Source organism: Pipistrellus hanaki (assembly GCF_964339955.1).
Source record: "Pipistrellus hanaki genome assembly, chromosome: 15".
Taxonomy (NCBI): Eukaryota; Metazoa; Chordata; class Mammalia; order Chiroptera; family Vespertilionidae; genus Pipistrellus; species Pipistrellus hanaki.
Window position 1 is genome coordinate 21,216,916 of NC_140517.1, and position 16,992 is coordinate 21,233,907.

The 16,992-nt window shown below is 51.2% G+C and overlaps 1 protein-coding gene across 1 annotated transcript in view; it reads left to right on the forward strand.

The window, feature by feature from the left end:
* CMIP (c-Maf inducing protein) overlaps positions 1-16,992 on the forward strand; it is a 224,214-nt gene that overhangs the window by 134,050 nt on the left and 73,172 nt on the right. Inside the window, exon 2 of the mRNA XM_084905562.1 lies at positions 9,388-9,513. Coding sequence (XP_084761688.1) covers positions 9,388-9,513 — 126 coding nt within the window. The remainder of the gene's footprint in view (positions 1-9,387; positions 9,514-16,992) is intronic.

Genomic DNA, 16,992 nt, shown 5'->3' on the forward strand with positions numbered 1-16,992 from the left:
AAAGTATAGTTGCTGTTCCCAGGCTTTAACTCGGAGCTCTAATCTTGAGCAAACACGCCCTTTCCTTTTGTAGAAGCGTCTGTGCTGAGCATGGCAAGGAGGCTGAACACAAAGGGGAACAGAGATGTCCCCTTCTGCCATGTTAGCCAGGAAAAAGGTTTCTGTTTTGCAATCATCTTTTCTCTGAGTCCAGTTTTGAGAATGGTGCTGCCTCTCTTGTGGGTCTCAAACGCCCCCTGGGTGAAAAATGCACCCCACCTTTTGAGAAAATTGAGCTCTCCCGCTGGCCTGATTGCTTCCCCCAAACTCAGAAATCATTGCTCTCCCAAAGGCCTAGGTATCTGAGAAAGCGTGTGCCCGAAAAAAAGGAGCTCATTTTTATATAAAAGTTCCCTGGAATTTCTTACAAATGTGTGTCTCTTGGGCTTAAATGTAAGCATTTCACCCCATGGCCCAGGAAAATCCTACTCCTGGGTACTTACCAAAAGAGTGCTTGGTCCTCCCTCTCCAAAAATAAGTACAGAAATGTTCACAGCAGCTTTATACACAATGGCCCCAAACTGGAAGCAACCAAAGGCCCATAAACAACAGTGGTAGAAAGGAAGGAACACTGCTCTAAAATTAAAAGAAGAATGGCTACCAACATATGCACCTTGCAGATGCTATGCCAAACAAAAGAGCCAGACACAAAGGTATGGCTGCTGTGTGCTTCCACTTATACTTGACCTTAGCCAAAAGGCCAAGAAGCGATTGTGCTTCCACTTATAAAGAGGTCAGGACCCGACCCGTAGTGGTGGACGTCCGAACAGCAGGCACCGCCAGGCAGCACAGGCTGGGGAGGGGCACAAGGAGACTTCGTGGTGTTGGAGACGGTCCACTCTTGACCTGGGTAGTGGTTACACAGATCTGTGCGTATGCAAAGATTAAATCCAACTGAACGCTTAAGACATCTGCATGTTATGTACCATATGTTTATATAGTATATCTCAATTAAAAAAAAAAAAAAAAGATAGGAAAGGAGAGAGAGAGAATCCAAGAATTTGAGAAGATTGGGCAGTTGAGGGCTTTGCCCAGGTGTGAGGCCTTCCTGGAGAGTCTTTGCACTCCAGTCTCATCTAGCAACACCCTGTTCTCACACCAGGGTCCTACACAGTGTGCTTTCCCTTCCCTGCCCTGGGAATGCCTGGCACTCCCCTGTCCCCTGAAAACCCAGGTCAAAGGTTGCTTCTGGGAGGCCTTTCTCCAAGTACCAGAGTGTTCTCCTCTCCTTTCCCTCCTTGCCCTTTGTACCCACACCTCAGTGTTACATCATGCTGTCCTTTCATTTAAAAGTTTCTGTTCCCTCCCTCCTCACCCCTCCCGACCAGGCCCACACTGGCCCCTGAGACCCTGGTCATCTTGGGGTTCGCAGGCCAGTATCTTACAGAACAGGTGGGGAACAGGGTCCAGTGGATAGCGACCTGGCTTCTGCATCAATGGCGTGGTCTTCCTGCTGACCAGCTGTAGCTGGACTCACTGTTTAACTGCCCCAAGCCTCCCTTTCTTCCTCGGCTAGCTCAGGGCTACCTGGCTCCTTATGAGGAAGCAGTGAGAGTGTGCCTGTGCACTGCTTACCCAGGGGCCTGGCACGTGGGATTTGCCTGATCCGTGTGGGCTGCTGGGGTCCTTAGAAACATTTGCTGACTCAGTGGGTGGAGTGTACTGACTGTGTCATGGCTCTTAGAGCCCCAGTCAGCTGTTCCGATGATGGAAGTGCCTGGAGGCACAGACGCCCAGCGCCGCACACTGGGGACCCAGAGTTTCATCTTCCCATGCCCGCGATGGTGACTGGGGCTGGAAGGGTCTGCATGTGGAAACATCAGCCCTTCGCTCTATTATTAAACCTCTTGAGCCATTTGGCCATAAAAGGGGGCAGCTGCCATGGCTGGACTCATGATTAATGAGCCAGAACTTGCCTCCCGACCATCTCAGAACTGTCTGGGACTGTTGGCAGGGCTTGGTTGAGATGGGACAAGAGGAGGTGGGCAAGCCAGAGCAGGCAGTGCTGTGTGGCCCCAAGCTCCTGGAATGCTTGACCTGCTTGTCATGGGTCATCTAGTACTGGATGGTCACCTCCTGGGATGACTCCAAACCAGTGCAGTCCCCTCTGTCCTGACTTTTCGGAGTAATCTGTGGGGTGATGGCGGAACGTTGAGAGTGTGTGAAAGCCCCTTCCTTCTTGTTGTGGCTTTTTCAAAATAATCACATGCGTATAATGAGCTCCTACTTAGCACCTGGCTTCGTGCTGGGATTTGAACTCTTACATCGGGTTCCTACCTGCAGGCAGCCCCCTCCTGGCCTTCTTCCAGGCCACCCACTCTCTTGGGGTGACCGCAGGAGAGCAGTTACTTATTACCAAGTTCTTACCAGGTGCTGAGCCTTACATACTTAAGTACTCTCCACAAACACGCTTAAGATAGGTACACTGATACCTTTTTTATTGCATCTAATTCACATACTGTAAAATTCCCCACATGGAAACAGTGGTTGCATTTCACATTCCTACCAGCAGTGTATAGGATTCCCCCTTTTTTTTTTAATGATGATTTAAATTTTTTTTTAATATATATTTTTATTGATTTCAGAGAGGAAAGGAGAGGGAGACATAGAAATATCAATGATGAAAGAGAATCATCTATTGGGCACTTTGCTCGAAACCCAGGCATGCACTTTTACACGGGAGAAAATGGACTCAGAGGCCAAGTGATTCCTAAGGCCACACAGCCAGCAAGTGGTGGAGCTGGATTTGACTTTAGAACTTCTGACGGTTTTAACATCTTTTTATTGAAGCCTAACATACACACTGGAAAGTGCACACCTGATGCATTGTAACAGCGAGAGCACCCTGTGTCACTACCCTCGGAATCAAGACCTAGGACAGCAGCAGGCCTCCAGAAGCTCCTGCTGCCTCTCTCAGCACTGTCCCGCCCGCCCAGGGGTCACCAGCGGGGTCAGCAGTACTGCTGGAGGATGGTGTTGTGGCATCATACAGGTGCAGACCCCTGACTTCCAACCCCTTTGGGCTGTTATAGACAGAGCCAGGACATGGCATCTAGGGTCTGGCTTTACTTTCTAGTCTGACCTGAAAAGCTCTGTGTGCAGTTGGTCAAGGTGCTACCAGCTCAGAGCTTCCATTTCTGGTCTGTTGAGAGTTGATAGCAATACCTGCCTCCGGGTGGGCTGTGGGTGATGGGGGGGGCGAGTGGAGGTGGGACTGGCCATGCAGAGGCAGGGGGTGGGCGAAGGGAGCCAGCAGGTGCTCCAGTGGGCCTCCATCCAGGCCCCTTCCAGATGCCCTCTGTGCCTTAATCAGTTTCCCAGATGGCAGAGGTGCCCATGCTCTGAGGACACAGCCTCTGTCTTCTAACCTCCTATCTTCCTGGGTCATCTGTCTCCTCCTCCACCCGTCAGCCCCTGGACTATACAGACATGTCCCTCCCCTTCCCTGTCTTGTCCCCAGGCCCTGGCGTTGGCTGCACATGGGAGAGGTTCCTCTTGTTGAGTGGCTGCATGAATTCAGTCCAGAGGGACTGTTGCATTAGCCACATGTCAAGTGCTCAGTAGCTGCCTATGGGTTGCTGTCACTTATTTATGCTATGAAGAACTTAGAGTAATCACCCCACCCCAAGATAAGATCAAACAAAACATAAAACACAAGAAGCATGTATTTTTATCATAAGAGGTTTTTCTGGCTCAAAACCCAAGTTGACACATAATTCTCACAAGGGTGGCATTCTGGTGTCACAGGCCACAATAGGGAGCAGTGACCTTCTGAGGGGAAGGTGCGTTGGCAGCATAGAGAGCAGTCAGTTGGCATCAAGAGCATGATTGGAGACGCAGCATAGAACAGTCTCCCCGCCAGAGACCCATAAGTGCAGCAGTGAGCAGCTCTCCATCCTGGCGGCACCAGGAGCATTGCTGGGCTGCACCTCTCACCAGTGTGGGGGGTGGGGGGTGGCAATGACAACCAGGGCTCTGGGCAACCAGAGAAGGTGAACCTATGCTCGGTGTCTTTGGCTTATGGAAACAAGGGGAAGAGGAGTGTGAAAGGCATCTGAGGAGGTTTGCTCTGGGACTGGGCCCAGACTGGCCCATTTCACAGCAGATGGAATTTACCTGCTACCTTGCTTTTGCTATATGACTTTCTTTTGAGGGATTAAAGAGAACATCAAAATAGTTTGACAGGCCTTTCCCAAATGAGCATGTGTGGGTTCTGCCTTGAGGCCGAATGGAGTTGTATGTGGTCTGTGGTCACCTGTGGTTGAGTGGCAGTGGACAGGCAGATTCTGAGAACCCCCCATCCCCACACTGTGCCAGGTCTGGCTCTGTCCTCTCTGTCCTCTATTGCCTACAATGCACTTGTGGGGTGCATGCGCACAGGTACACACGTTGGAGTTTGGCAGAACGTGGGAAGGGAGATCTCAGGCTCAGGATTGTCAGTTTGAGCCCCAGATCTATCTCTAAAAAGCAGGGCCTGTGACACGTCAGCATCTCTCTGTGATGCCCTGTCTTCTTCTCTAGCATGTGAATAAACAGGGGTAAATACAGTGCCCGCAGCGTGTTGTACAGGTAAAGGAGGTAATATTACAAGTCCCTCAGCTTCAGTGTGGTGCTAGCCACATGGTGTCGGAGGGACTTTATGAGGGGTGTTTGAAGAGCCCTGTCCTTCCTTGTCATTGAAAAAGTATGCAGCAGGTGTTCTCAATCACCAAAGGGTAGAAACAACCCATGTGTCCATCAACTGATGGATGGGTAAGTAATACATGGCATGATGGCCACTCAGCGGAACATTATCAGCCCTGAAAAGAAATGAAGTACAGATACGTGTGGCCATGCCGATGAATCTGAAAACACTGAATGAAAGGTGTCAGATAGAAAGGACCACGTTATGATTGATTCCATAGAGAGGAAATCTCCGGAACAGGCAAGTCCATAGAGACTGTGGCCACCAGGGACTGGTGATGGGGAAGGGGTCACAGGGATAGGTCCCTTCATAGATAAGGGTTTCCTTTTGTGGTGATGTAAGTGTCTGAGAACTAAATTGGGGCAAGGTTGACAGCATTGTGAAGGCACTAAATGCCTCTGAATTTTTAAAGGGTTAATGTTTAATTTTATGTCACGTGACTTTTATTTCAGTTTTTTTAAAAAGCAGCCGGGGGAGGTGAGGGCTGAAGCCCACTCCCCCAGTACGAGCCACACCCTTGTACCATCACCGAGGTCATGGCATCGTCATTGTTATTCCTGTCATTGCTGCTGTTGACTGTCCAAGGGGGGGCTGGCAGGGGCTCCCTGCCCTCTGACCTGACAGACATTTCTCATTTGAGGCCGGGGTTTATGTGTGGGGCCTCATATGTGGGGCCAGGAGCACATCCTTCCTCATGCATATGAGGCCGGGCCCTGTGGAATCAGGCTGTGCAGTGTGGGTCCCCCTGCGTGATGGCTCAGGTGACCCACTTGTGAAGAGAGGAGACGCGTTCATAGTGAGGCACACTCAGCAGGCTACCGGGGTGGCAACCCTCCCGTGACACAGCCCACTGGTCTCAGCCAGGTCCCCAGCTGACCAGGGTTTCCCAGCCTCCCGCCCCAGAGCGAGTGCTTTGAGGGGGTTTCCAGACCAGCTTTTCCTTTTGGGGTCCAGAGTCTCTCCTCCCTGGGAAGCGTGCCAGCATCTTGTTTGCATGTGCCTTGAGTCAGCCTGCAGCCTCAGCTTGGGGGCCTCTGACGTCATGATTCATATTCACTTTTAGAGAAATCCCCATGGAAACCAGCAGGCGGGTTTGGGCAGGAGGAGCTGGCTCCCCAGAAAGGCAGGGGAAGTGAAGACTGGGGGAGGGGACACTTTCAGGGGCCTTTGGTGACCCCACTCCATGTCCATCTGACTCATGGGAAGTCCAAGAAGGTTGGAATGTCAACTCTGAAGGCTTTGTGGGGTCGTTGGGGGACCTGATGAAGCCCCTCTAGGTCCTGCTTTCTGTAGCCCAGACCCAGTGATTGAGGGGATCCCAGGGAAGAAGCTCATCTCAGAAACAAAAGCAGAGGGAAAGTATTCTCTTCCTGGTCTGACAGATATCAAGACCCCCAAAATGCCCCTCATCAGTTCCTGAGAGCAAAAGGACAAAGGCACCCCGACCTGTTCCTGGCTCCTGTGGGAGAGCAGTGTCCCCGCAGCCAGGACCCTGACTTGCGAAGTTCTGCCACTCCAGCTCCCTGGCGCTGCGGTCACGTTGCAGGCACTCAGCTACCAGGTGGTCACACTGAACTCAGCCCGTCAAGTAGCGCTAGCAGGGCCCACTCAAGCTGGGGCCCAGGATGAAGCCCCCAGTCTTCGCCAGGACTCCCAGTTCTCGTTAATATCTCTTTAATGAGAGCAATTTGGCAATGATCTGAAATATGCTCTTACCCTTTGTCCCATTAATTCCATTTCTGGGAATCTGGCCTTTAAAAAAAAATCCTAAATATAGGGAGAAAAACATGTTTCATAAGGATGTTCACTGTGGAGTTGTTTAGAGCAGCAGAAAATGAAACCACCGCACTTCCCATAGGGGAGGAGGGGGAGTGGTGATAAATGGTGGCCAGATATTTTATAGTCATTAAGGTGACGTTCTGGAGATTATTCAGAACATGGAATGTGCAAAATTATATATCCTGCATGACTGGGACTCTGTAAAAAAAATATTACATATGAAAAATAACCGGGAAGGTAATATACCGAAGTGCTAATGAGTGGTTTGAGTAAGATTTTATCTGAAAGATTTCATTCTATTCATCATCTTACAAGTTATCTTGAATATTCACTCATTGCCTTTCTTAGTTGTGATTTACATTCAGGGAAATGTACCATTTTAGTGTGCAGATCTGTGAGTTTTGACAAACATAAGCAGTTAAGTAACCACCACCACAATTGAGATCTAGAATATTCCAGTCACCCCCAAACATCCCCTCATGCCCCTCTGTAAAGTCTCCTCCACTGTCCCAGCCACTGGCCATTGCGGGTTTGATTTCCATCCCTGCAGTTTTGCTAATTCTGGGATGTCTTTTAACGGAACCCCAGTACCTCTTACATTGTTTTTACATGTAGAAATAACTTTTAATCTTCTTATTCGCCTCAAAGTAGCTCTTAGAACTGCATTTCCCAGCTTCCCCAAGAGAAATGATTTTTTTTTTTTTTTTTTTGGGTCTAACTCAGCCTTCACTCCGCACAGGAATCCGGTCCACTGCGGCTCTGACCACCGTGTTCAGATTACCAGGGGATTACCAGTTACCTGTAAAGTCCTCCCAAGAGTGTGAAAGTACCTCCGACGAAGAGTGTCATTGGTCAGCAGCAGTTCGTGCCTCCACCAGAGAGCCACGTGTGGGGGCTTTGGATCCCGATCTGTCCCATTGCCCTGGCCGACCTCTTGGGCTCTGTCTAGGCTCTGTCGATGTTGATGATGATGATAATAGTGACAACAGAGGTAGTGATAGCAGTTAAGTTTTCTTGCTAAACATTTTATTTTAGAATAGTTTAAAATATTTTAAAAAGTTACAAAGACAGTACAGAGTTCCCATACCCTATTTTGATTCTTGGTGCAGCACTGTTGCTCCTCAATAGTTTATTTACTTGGGAATTTTGTTGGCTTGTTGTCTCTTTGCCCCACTGGGCTCCTGTCTCGTTCACTGCTGTATTCCTAGCACCCCATTTGGGGCCTGAAACATCATAGGTGCTCAATATCTGTCAGACGAACGAATGAATGGATGAGTGAACAAATGAATGAGCAAGTCAATTGACCAATCATTCTTACTTCCAGGGCCTGGTGACTGATAATCGGAGATTTGAGGCAGCTTGAGCCTTCAGCCTTCTCCTCCTTCATTACCACCACCATAGCTCAACTTTGTCAGACAGAAATTGAAATTTAAAAACCTCATAGAGGTCCTTAATCCTCCTAATAAAATTAATTTGTTAGGTCACACATTTTAAATTGCATCTGACCCTTTGTTGCAGTATGGCTTAGTAGGCAGGGTGCCAATTCCAAGTCAGCAGCTTAGTTCAAAGCTGGCCATGCCCCTCCCCAGCTGGGTGGCCTTTGGCAAATCATATGTCTGCCTCAGCCTCAGCTTTCTCATCTGTGCAATGGGTATGCCCTGCTCCTGCTCCAGGGACCACTGTGAGGATTAAAGGAGACAGCACTTGCCCTGTGCCCAGGGGTGCTTGGTGCATGTCAGCGTTTGGGAGCTGTTATTTTCAGCTGTACTATCCTCACCTCTGACTGTGCTGAAGTCTGGCTTCCGAGGGGCCAGAGGAACAAGAATATCACGAGGACCCAGTGCTAGTTCACCCACCTGACCCTGGTGCCTTCTCTCTGTGATAGAGAACTCACTCAGAGAGCAGTGAGTGACTGTGACTTTCTCTTGTCCCACCTTCATGCCAGGACTGATGATGCTCTTTATCATTTTTTCTATAAACACAAATTGTTGCATGCTTGCTATGTGCCAGGCACTGGGGAGCGAGAGCAGGCACCAAGACAGACTCGGGCCTGAACTGCAGCCTGGCAGTTCAGACAATACAGACAATAACAGTCCACAGTAGTTAACCCGGGCGGTGAGCATGGAGGGGTCAGGCCAGGGTGTGATCCGCTCGGTTCTGGGGTCCGAAGGATCGCAGGCTCTCCCCAGAAGCTTGTTGAGCTGAGACTTGGCAAGTAGAAGAGGAGAGTGACAGGGTGGGCGCAGGCTTTCTGGGATAAAGAGCGAGTGAGAGTGTGGTGCTGGCAGCAGGCCAATGTGGGAGCCGGGAAAGGGAGAGAAGACGCAGGGTGGGTTTGGAGGAGGAAGTGAGACCAGACCTGCGGGCTTGTCAGTGGAGGATGGGAACATTGATTTCGTGGTCGGACCACTGGGAGCCTCGGAAGGATGCTGGGCAGGAGAGTAGGGGGATTGATTTTCCCACGTGGCACGTGGCCCTGGGTACTGGGTGGAGAAGGCATATCTGTGGGAAAAGAGGAGGCAGGGAGACCAGTGGTGGGCTGTGCCTGCTCTCTGGGTAGGAGAGGGTGGTGGCTCCGCTGTGCTGTGCCCTGCTGTGCCAAGAGGAACAATGCACAGGCCTTGCCCCCAACGTGCCCCCAGTCTGGTCCCAACTACACCCAAACAAACACACAAGCAGTTTCCCCAATGGCTCCTGCCCTCCAGCTGGACACTGCCAGCGAGGAAAGACGGAGTTCCTTTGTCCCCAGAGGTTCCAGGTGTCTGTACCAGCCAGGTTTGCTTGTTGCCACAGTGGGGATGTTTTCCAGAACCTTCTTCTGAGGCGCAGACGTTGTGCCTGATCTTGTAACCAATGCATGTCTTTCTCTTTTGTTTTTGCTGCAGCCAACTGGGTACATGGAAAACTCCGTCTCCTACAGCGCTATTGAAGACGTTCAGCTGCTGTCCTGGGAGAATGCCCCGAAGTACTGTTTACAGCTCACAATTCCTGGGGGAACTGTCTTACTGCAGGTAGGAGAAATAAACATGAACAAGCACTTTCCTCTCCTGGCCCCACTCACTCGCCCTTCTCTTTTCCCTGGGAAGGAGATGGCCAACTATCAGAAGAGAAGGTTGTTTAAGGCATTTTTTTTTTCTCCAAATAAAGAAAATTATAAACCAGGGCTTAGTGGGAGATGAAAGAGGGAATGCACGCAGTTTGAGCTCCAGCTACCTGCTTGCCCCAGTCTAGAAGCTTTATGCATTGTACTTTTATTTCTCTTAATAAACCTGAAAAATAGGTTTGCTGATCTCCATTTTACAGATGAGGAAACTGAGGCACACGGGCAGTTGTTAGGCCTTAAAAGGCTATCAGAAGCAAGGGAGCAGCAGATGTCACCTTTTGTTCTACTTTGACTGAGGTGGTTTCTTGTTTTTTGTTGATCTAAGTATTTTGAGACTCTGATAGAAGTATAAGCTGTGCCCTTGGAAAAGTGAGCATTCTGTGTGTGTTGGTCAGGACTGTTGGTTGGAAATGATGCAAACAATATTCAAATTATCTGAGGAAAAAGAGAAGTTGATGATGCTATAACTGTTTTAAAGTAACTGGGATGTCTAAGAGAGGGCTTCAGGCATAGCTGCATCCAGGAGTTAAATAGTATCATTAATACTCCATGTCTCTGTCCCTCTCCTGGCACTGCCTCATTCTGTTGGCTTCATTGTCAGGCAGCGTCTCTCCATGGAGGGAAAGGTGGAATTTTGGCAGTCTCAAGTTACATTCTCGGAGCTTGTCATCCTTAAAAATGTGCAAGCCCATTTCCCTCCAGCATCTTTCTGCTATAGCCCCATGCTCCCCAGGGAATGCCCTGCCTGGATTACACACCCACCCTTGACCACAGGCAGCTGTGTACTCTGAAAGCCCTACTGAACCTCGTGGACTGGGAGAGGTGAGTCCCCAAAAAAGAAATTATGGCAGAAAAAAGATAACATGGCTGCTGCTGTACATGCATGTGACATACATGTGATGTGTTCTATATCATTTCAGAGAGAGCTATACCCAGTTTCCAAGTCAGCCGCCCCTCATTTATAAAGAGGGCACTCTCTCTTCTTTGGGAGAACAGTCTGCCTCGGCCTTTCTTTTAGGGGCCTTTTCTTTCCAACTCTGTCCCTCCAATGAGACCAGCTCTGAGCCTAAAGAGATGCTCCCTAAAACCCGATTCATGAGTGACCACTGGGTTGTGTAGCAGTAGTGGAGCCAAAAGGCACCATGCAGTTAGGCCCCTGAGGAATGCTGAACTCAACAGATGAGTGAACAGTTGGACATCCTTAGAAAAATTCTGTCCTTTACTATTATCTCTTTGCGGACACCAAAGCCATGCCTGCCTTTCTGCAGAGTCTAGGAACGGGGGTCAGTTCCAGCCTCCTTGGCTGGGAGGAGCAGCAGTGGCAGAGGAGGGAGGCCACAGCAGGTTCCGTGGAGAGCTGGGAGAAGATGGGTGCTGGGAATCCCGTTTGAGTCAGAGCGCTGAGCTGGCCGGCCCCCGTGCGAGGGGAGGGAGAGGAAGGCCAGTAAGCCTCTTGGCCCCATCCTTGAAGAACTCTGAGGCCCTCTGGGGAGATCGATCCATAAACAAATGGCTGTAGATATAACTGCTAAAATAGAGGCACTTCCCGGAGGGCTAGGATCCCAGAGTAGGGAGTGACTCAGCCTCGGGGTTCCAGAGAAAACTTCCTGGATGGTGACATTAGAGCTGGGCACTGAGGGATGAGTAGGACTGTGCCAGGGTGGGGGGCACATACGCTGGGCAGAGGGAATTCAGCAAAGAATGAATTTAGGGCAAGGGGGTATTAGCTGCCTTGTAAGAGAGGGGAAGAGTAGGGTTCAGAGCCCTATGTATGCGTCTACAGCTGTTTGGTCACAGCCAGATCATATAAGTCCTACTAACTGAATGAAGAAGCTGTGGCTATAATCTGGGGACAATAGGGAGCCATTGAAAGCCCCTAAGGAGTAAGGGGCCAATAGAGGGATCAGTCCTGTTACATGGCAGAGGGGGCTGATATGTGAGTGTAAGAGGGAGGCTGGAGAGGGGAAAACCTATAAATAGTCCAGCTAGAGAAAGGAGGCCCTGACCCAGTGCCCTGGTGTAGTGGTCTCTGTGTCAGTAGGAGCAACAGGGGCATCATTGCTTCTGGAGCTGGAGGGGGCAACATACCCCCCTCTCCCAAGGAAGTACCCTGAGTGTCACTTGCCCTGGGCGTAGAAGGGCAGTGAGGTCTGGAGGGGTGTGGGTCACTGTGCAATGCCTGGAATATCCCTTTAACTGAGGTCGTGGCTGCAGGCCGGCTGAGATGACTTGCCTGGCTGAGGCTGCACCCGGCAGTGGCCTCATGCAGAGCTCTCCCACTGTGCTGACAGACGGGCGGGCCTGTGGCTGCTCACTGCCCCCTGCTGCGGTGGACAGTACAGTCCGTGCAGCCCAGTGGCCAGAGGCTAGAGCAGGAGAGCAGAGGGAGGAGGAGGAGGCAGCCAACAGCTCCTGGGATCCAGAGCTGGACTCGGCTAGGACGGGGAAGCAGACACAGCCTCCACCCCGCCACCCAGGGGAGCCCAGGTGGGTGCACCTCGCCGTTGCCTGCCTTGGTCTCTCTCGCTGTCATTTCCATGCTACCTTGCTTCCTTTTTATTGCCACCCTCCTGCCTTCTCTCCCGAGATTCATGGGTGGTGTGTGGCCGTCATGTTATATAAACGGGTTCTGAGTCATCTTGAAGATAGGCTTCAGGTGGAGGAGTCCAAATGGTTATGGGGAGGCTGGGAGCCCGGGAGGCCCTGGAGCCCCAGGGTGGTGGGCCCGAGGTACAGGCCGAGCCCTCCTCACCTGCGTTGTGGCTGTCAGTGGGTCCATTTAGGTGACAGGGCCCAGAGCCATGGTGTGACCGAGCAGTCTTCCCCGCTTCGGGTGGAAGGGATGCCAGAAGCAGCCAGGGGTGCTCAGGGCAAGGCTGGCCTGGAGAGCCTCATGGGGGTGCTCGGGTCATCAGAGGAAGACAATGCCTTGAGCAGCGCTGTCCCTTCAGATGCCACTCACCACACAGGAGCCTCTGCATTTAAACTTAATTAAATCAAGTTAAGAATGCAGCTCCTTGATCCACTAGACACATTGTGAATGCTCAATAGCCACATGGAGTCAGTGGCCACTGTATTGGACAGGGCAGATCAAGAACGTTGCCATCGCCACCCACGGTTTTGGTGGCAGGCTGGCCCGAAGAACTTTTCCTTTGGGCTCATGCTCCATGCTCCGGGCCGCTCCCGGGGAGACTAGCCTCAGCATGCAGGCGGGTCTGCAAGGTCACAGCACCCCTGTAACCCCGGGCAGGGTCCCTCCTGCTACATGTGGTACAGCAGCTCTGCATAGCGGCGATGTCGGGCTCACAGGGTCCCTACCCTCGCCTACCTGGCGTTTACCCCTCCTTCCCCCACTACCTCTGCTCCCCTTTTTCAGGCTCTCCATATCCATGTGTGCCCGTTTTTCCTGTCTGTCTCTCTGATACCATGTCTCCCTCGGACCTCGGGGAGCTGACCTATCTGAGTTCAGGGAAGGTTAAGAGACGCTCTTGGGCAAATGCGCCTCCTCCCCAGCTTGGAGATGCCACGCTGTCTGCCAGCAGGCTGAGTCCCACACAAAGGCGCCAGCCTCCCAGCCTGGGTCCAGTCGGTGTGCTCCTGGATGCTCTGATTTTCAGCGTGAGCTCCCTAATGTCATGTCATTAGGATCCCCGGTTCAGAAGGCACCTGTTTATCTTCTCTCCTGGTGCCCTTTCTGCTGCTTTCTGCTGTGAGGAGGAGCTGCTTAAGCACATAACCGGTGCTGTGACAGCGCCCGTGGGGTGCGGGGCCCCCCCCTCTGGGGAGGGGGGGGTGGCTGGCTTTAAAGAGCCGTGTGGGGCAGACCATCTTTGGGGATTTCTGCCTCGCAGTTGGGTTTCCGTGAGAAGTGGCCAGGGCCCAGTGCTCTGAAAGCAAGGTTGCGGGCCGCCAAGACCAAAGAGAACCTTCTTCCCCGAGAGCGTCTGCTTCCTTCCCGAAGGGCTTCCGACACCCACTCCTCTCACAGACTTTCCGGAAAGTCCCTAGGAGGTCGGGCAACTGTTTACCCCAAACACTGGCAGCAAGGGCAGGGGCAGGGGCAGGGGCAGGGCGGTTCCCTCCTTACTGGAAGCTGGAGAGAAAGACCTTTCCGGCCTGGCGATCACGTGCTGTTTTTTCCCTAAGAAGTTGGGCCGGGGAAGGAGGACTTGGCAACAGCCACCCCATGCACCCTCGGCTGTTTTTCTCACCTCTTGAGACAATACAACAATGAGAGGGAACTTGGCAACTTTCGAAGAGGAAATTAAGCAGAATTTGCCTGGAACGGGGCCCTTTCAGTATTCGAAAGATTTATCACTGGGAGCAGTTGGCACTGGTCTGCGCAGGCCTGCCTCTCCTAGGACCTCTTTCCCATGCTTAAGTCGGTCTCCCCTGAGTGACCCTCAGGACTCTGAGTGGAGCCTCGGGTCCCGGAGGTCTGGGTCGTCCCAGCCCACCCGCCCACACTGCAGTGTTGGGACTCTGTGCAGAAACACACCCGCTCCTCCAGGCCAGGCACAGCCCCGTCCTCTCTCCCTGTCTTGGCAGACCCTCCGAGATGCCGGCACAGCACTTCCGGATGTCCCCCAGCAGCTTCTGTCTCTTTAAAACCAGACAGCCCGAAGGAAGAAGCAGTTCACAGCCCACCCTTGTTGCAACCTCTGACTCCTTCGGAGAGAGAGGAAGTAGCGTGAGGATGCAGTGGCTGCACCCCTTGCTACGTCTGGAGGAAAGTTATGTGCCCACCCTCTTGTTTGCCAGGCGGGGCCTCCTATTGATTGGAGCAGGTGCCAAATCCTTCTTCCTCCCTCGTCATCAGCATAATGGATTCAGATTTCCTAGCCCAGTTCCTGGAGCCCAATGGAGCCGAGGTGCGGCACTCTCTCTCATGTTGGGGTGAACAGCAGAGAGAGTGGGCTATCGGGTCAGACAGACCTGAGTCCCAGCCCAGCTCTATGTGCTCTACCTGTGTAACCTTGGGCAGCAGGAATCACCTCTCTGGGCATCTAAATTGTCTGAACTGGACCCTGGATGTCATGAGGATTATCAATACTACATGGGAAATACTTAGCACTGTACCTGATGCACAGTAGGTGTGCAGAGAAAGGGCTGCCATGATTATTTCTAGAGCCTTAGTCAAATTTGGCTTGGGATATCAAGAATGAATAGTTTGTTTGAAATTATATTACATGTGACATTTTTTAAATAAGCAGAATGGGTATAATGGTGATTTATCCATTCATTCATCCATCCATCCACCCATCCATTTATTTGTCCATCCAGTCATCCACCCACCCATGTATCTATCTATCTAACCATTCTTTCATTTAACAAAGATTTCTCTGGGTTTTGTGAATGAATCAGACATGATTCTTGACCTCACAGAGCCCACAGTCTGGAGAGGAAGAAGAACGAAACAAGCAACCTCAGGATAGTGTGATATGTTAGATGAGGTGCTTTCACCCGATGGGTCAAGGATGGGGAGGGGCAAGTCACCATGAAGACAGGTATTCTGGAGAATGGCATTTCAGGTGGGACCTGAAGTGTAAATAATTCAGTAGGCAGTGAGGGAGGGGTGAAGGCTGAGTGTTGGTGGGATGTACACTCTGTGTGAAAGCCGTACAACAAAACAAAACAAGCCAGGTTATGCTACAGGGACAAGCAGCCCCAAATTCTAAGTGGCTTAAGACAGCAAAGAATTATTTCTCACTCATGCTGCCTGTCCACGGTGGGTCAGCTGAGAGCTTGGCTGGTAGAGCACGCACCATCTGGCTATCAGGTGACCAAGCGAGACCTGCTGAATGAATGCCTGATGAGTGGACTGTGAGCTCCCAAATTCCTAGCACTGATTAGCAGTACCAGGTACCATCAGGGTTGGTTGCACACTAACAGTGTAACAAACAAGAGCACAGTGCAGGCAGTGGCAGGTGCTAGATCGTGGGGCCAGTGGCACAGAAGAGGGAGGGACGAGGGTCCCTTTCCTTCTCCTTCTCCTCCATCTTCCTCTCCAGTTCTCTCTTTTTGTCTTCACTTGATCATTTAGTCCAGCCAGTGACACCTTCTGGGCATTGCCCTGGCCTTCTGTGGACCCTCAGAAGCAATGGAATGACCCACATCAACACTAAACTAACTTGGTCATACCTCCCAGGTTCATTTCCTGCTGCTGCTGTGACAGATGACCACAAATTTAGTAGATAAAAGCAACACAAATTTATTGTTCGCAGTTCTGGAGGCCAGAAGTTTAACATGTGTCCCAGTGGGCTAACATCAAGGTGTTGTCAGGGCTGGTTCTTCTGGAAGCTCTAGAGGAGAATCCGTTCCTTTGCCGTTTCCAGCTTCTAGCAGCCACCCGCATCCCTTGGTTCGTGGCCACATCACTCCAGCCTCTCCTTCCATCTGTGACTATCTGACCTTTTGCCTCCTTCTCATAAGGACCCTCATGGCTCACTCAGATAATCCAGAATGTCCTCCCCATCTCAAGATCCTTAACTAAATCACATTTGCAAAGCTCCTTGCCCCCCTAAGATGTCATATTCATAGGGGATTAGGATGCAGACAGTCTTTGGAGGATTCTTTATTTGGCCTTCCTCACCTTCTCTGCTCCCTTCTCTGGCCACTGTTAAAAAGCAGAGAAATGACTGGACCAGGAGCATGCTGGAGCCACTCGTTCCATCTGATACCGGCTCCTGAGAGCCCATCGTGTGCCTCTTTCCAGTTCTGGTCTGGGACAGAATCAGCACGGTGGCATCACTCACAGCATGGAAGTCGGCAGATGCTGTGATCACTGTGGTGTGTTGTGTTTTTTATCCCGGGGAGCCTGTTGTTACACATTTATCAGCACATCACTGGCCACAGCTGTCACTGATACTGATCGCTGCTCTCTGTAGCGTGTTTGCACAGGCTGGGCACTGCACTAAGTAAGTGTTTTACAAAGATTTTCTCATGCGTGGGATCTTGGCGCCTCTGTCCCTGAGCATGGGATGTATTCTATCATCCTAATGAACAAGAGTTGTCATGAGAGCACAGAGCTAGGTCAGCACTGACAGGAGGTGACCCAGCACAGATCTTTCGGGATACTGCTGTTCCTTGCAGCAGACTCGCTTTTGTCACAGCCTCTATGTCATCAGGGGACTTGCTCCAGTCACACCAATAGACCATCGTAGATCCCAGACTTGACCCAGGTCTGTTGGAGACTCTGTTACTGCAGAAGTCGCTGCATCACACAGGTGAGCCCCAGTCTGCTCCCCATGCAGGGCAGATTCAGTTCACCTTACCTCCAGGTGCGGTATGAATGAGTCTCTGAGCCTGATTCCCCACTGCTTGAATAAATAAACTGGTTCATTTACTCAAGCCCAGAGATTTCCCCAAATTCTGCCCTGACAGAGAG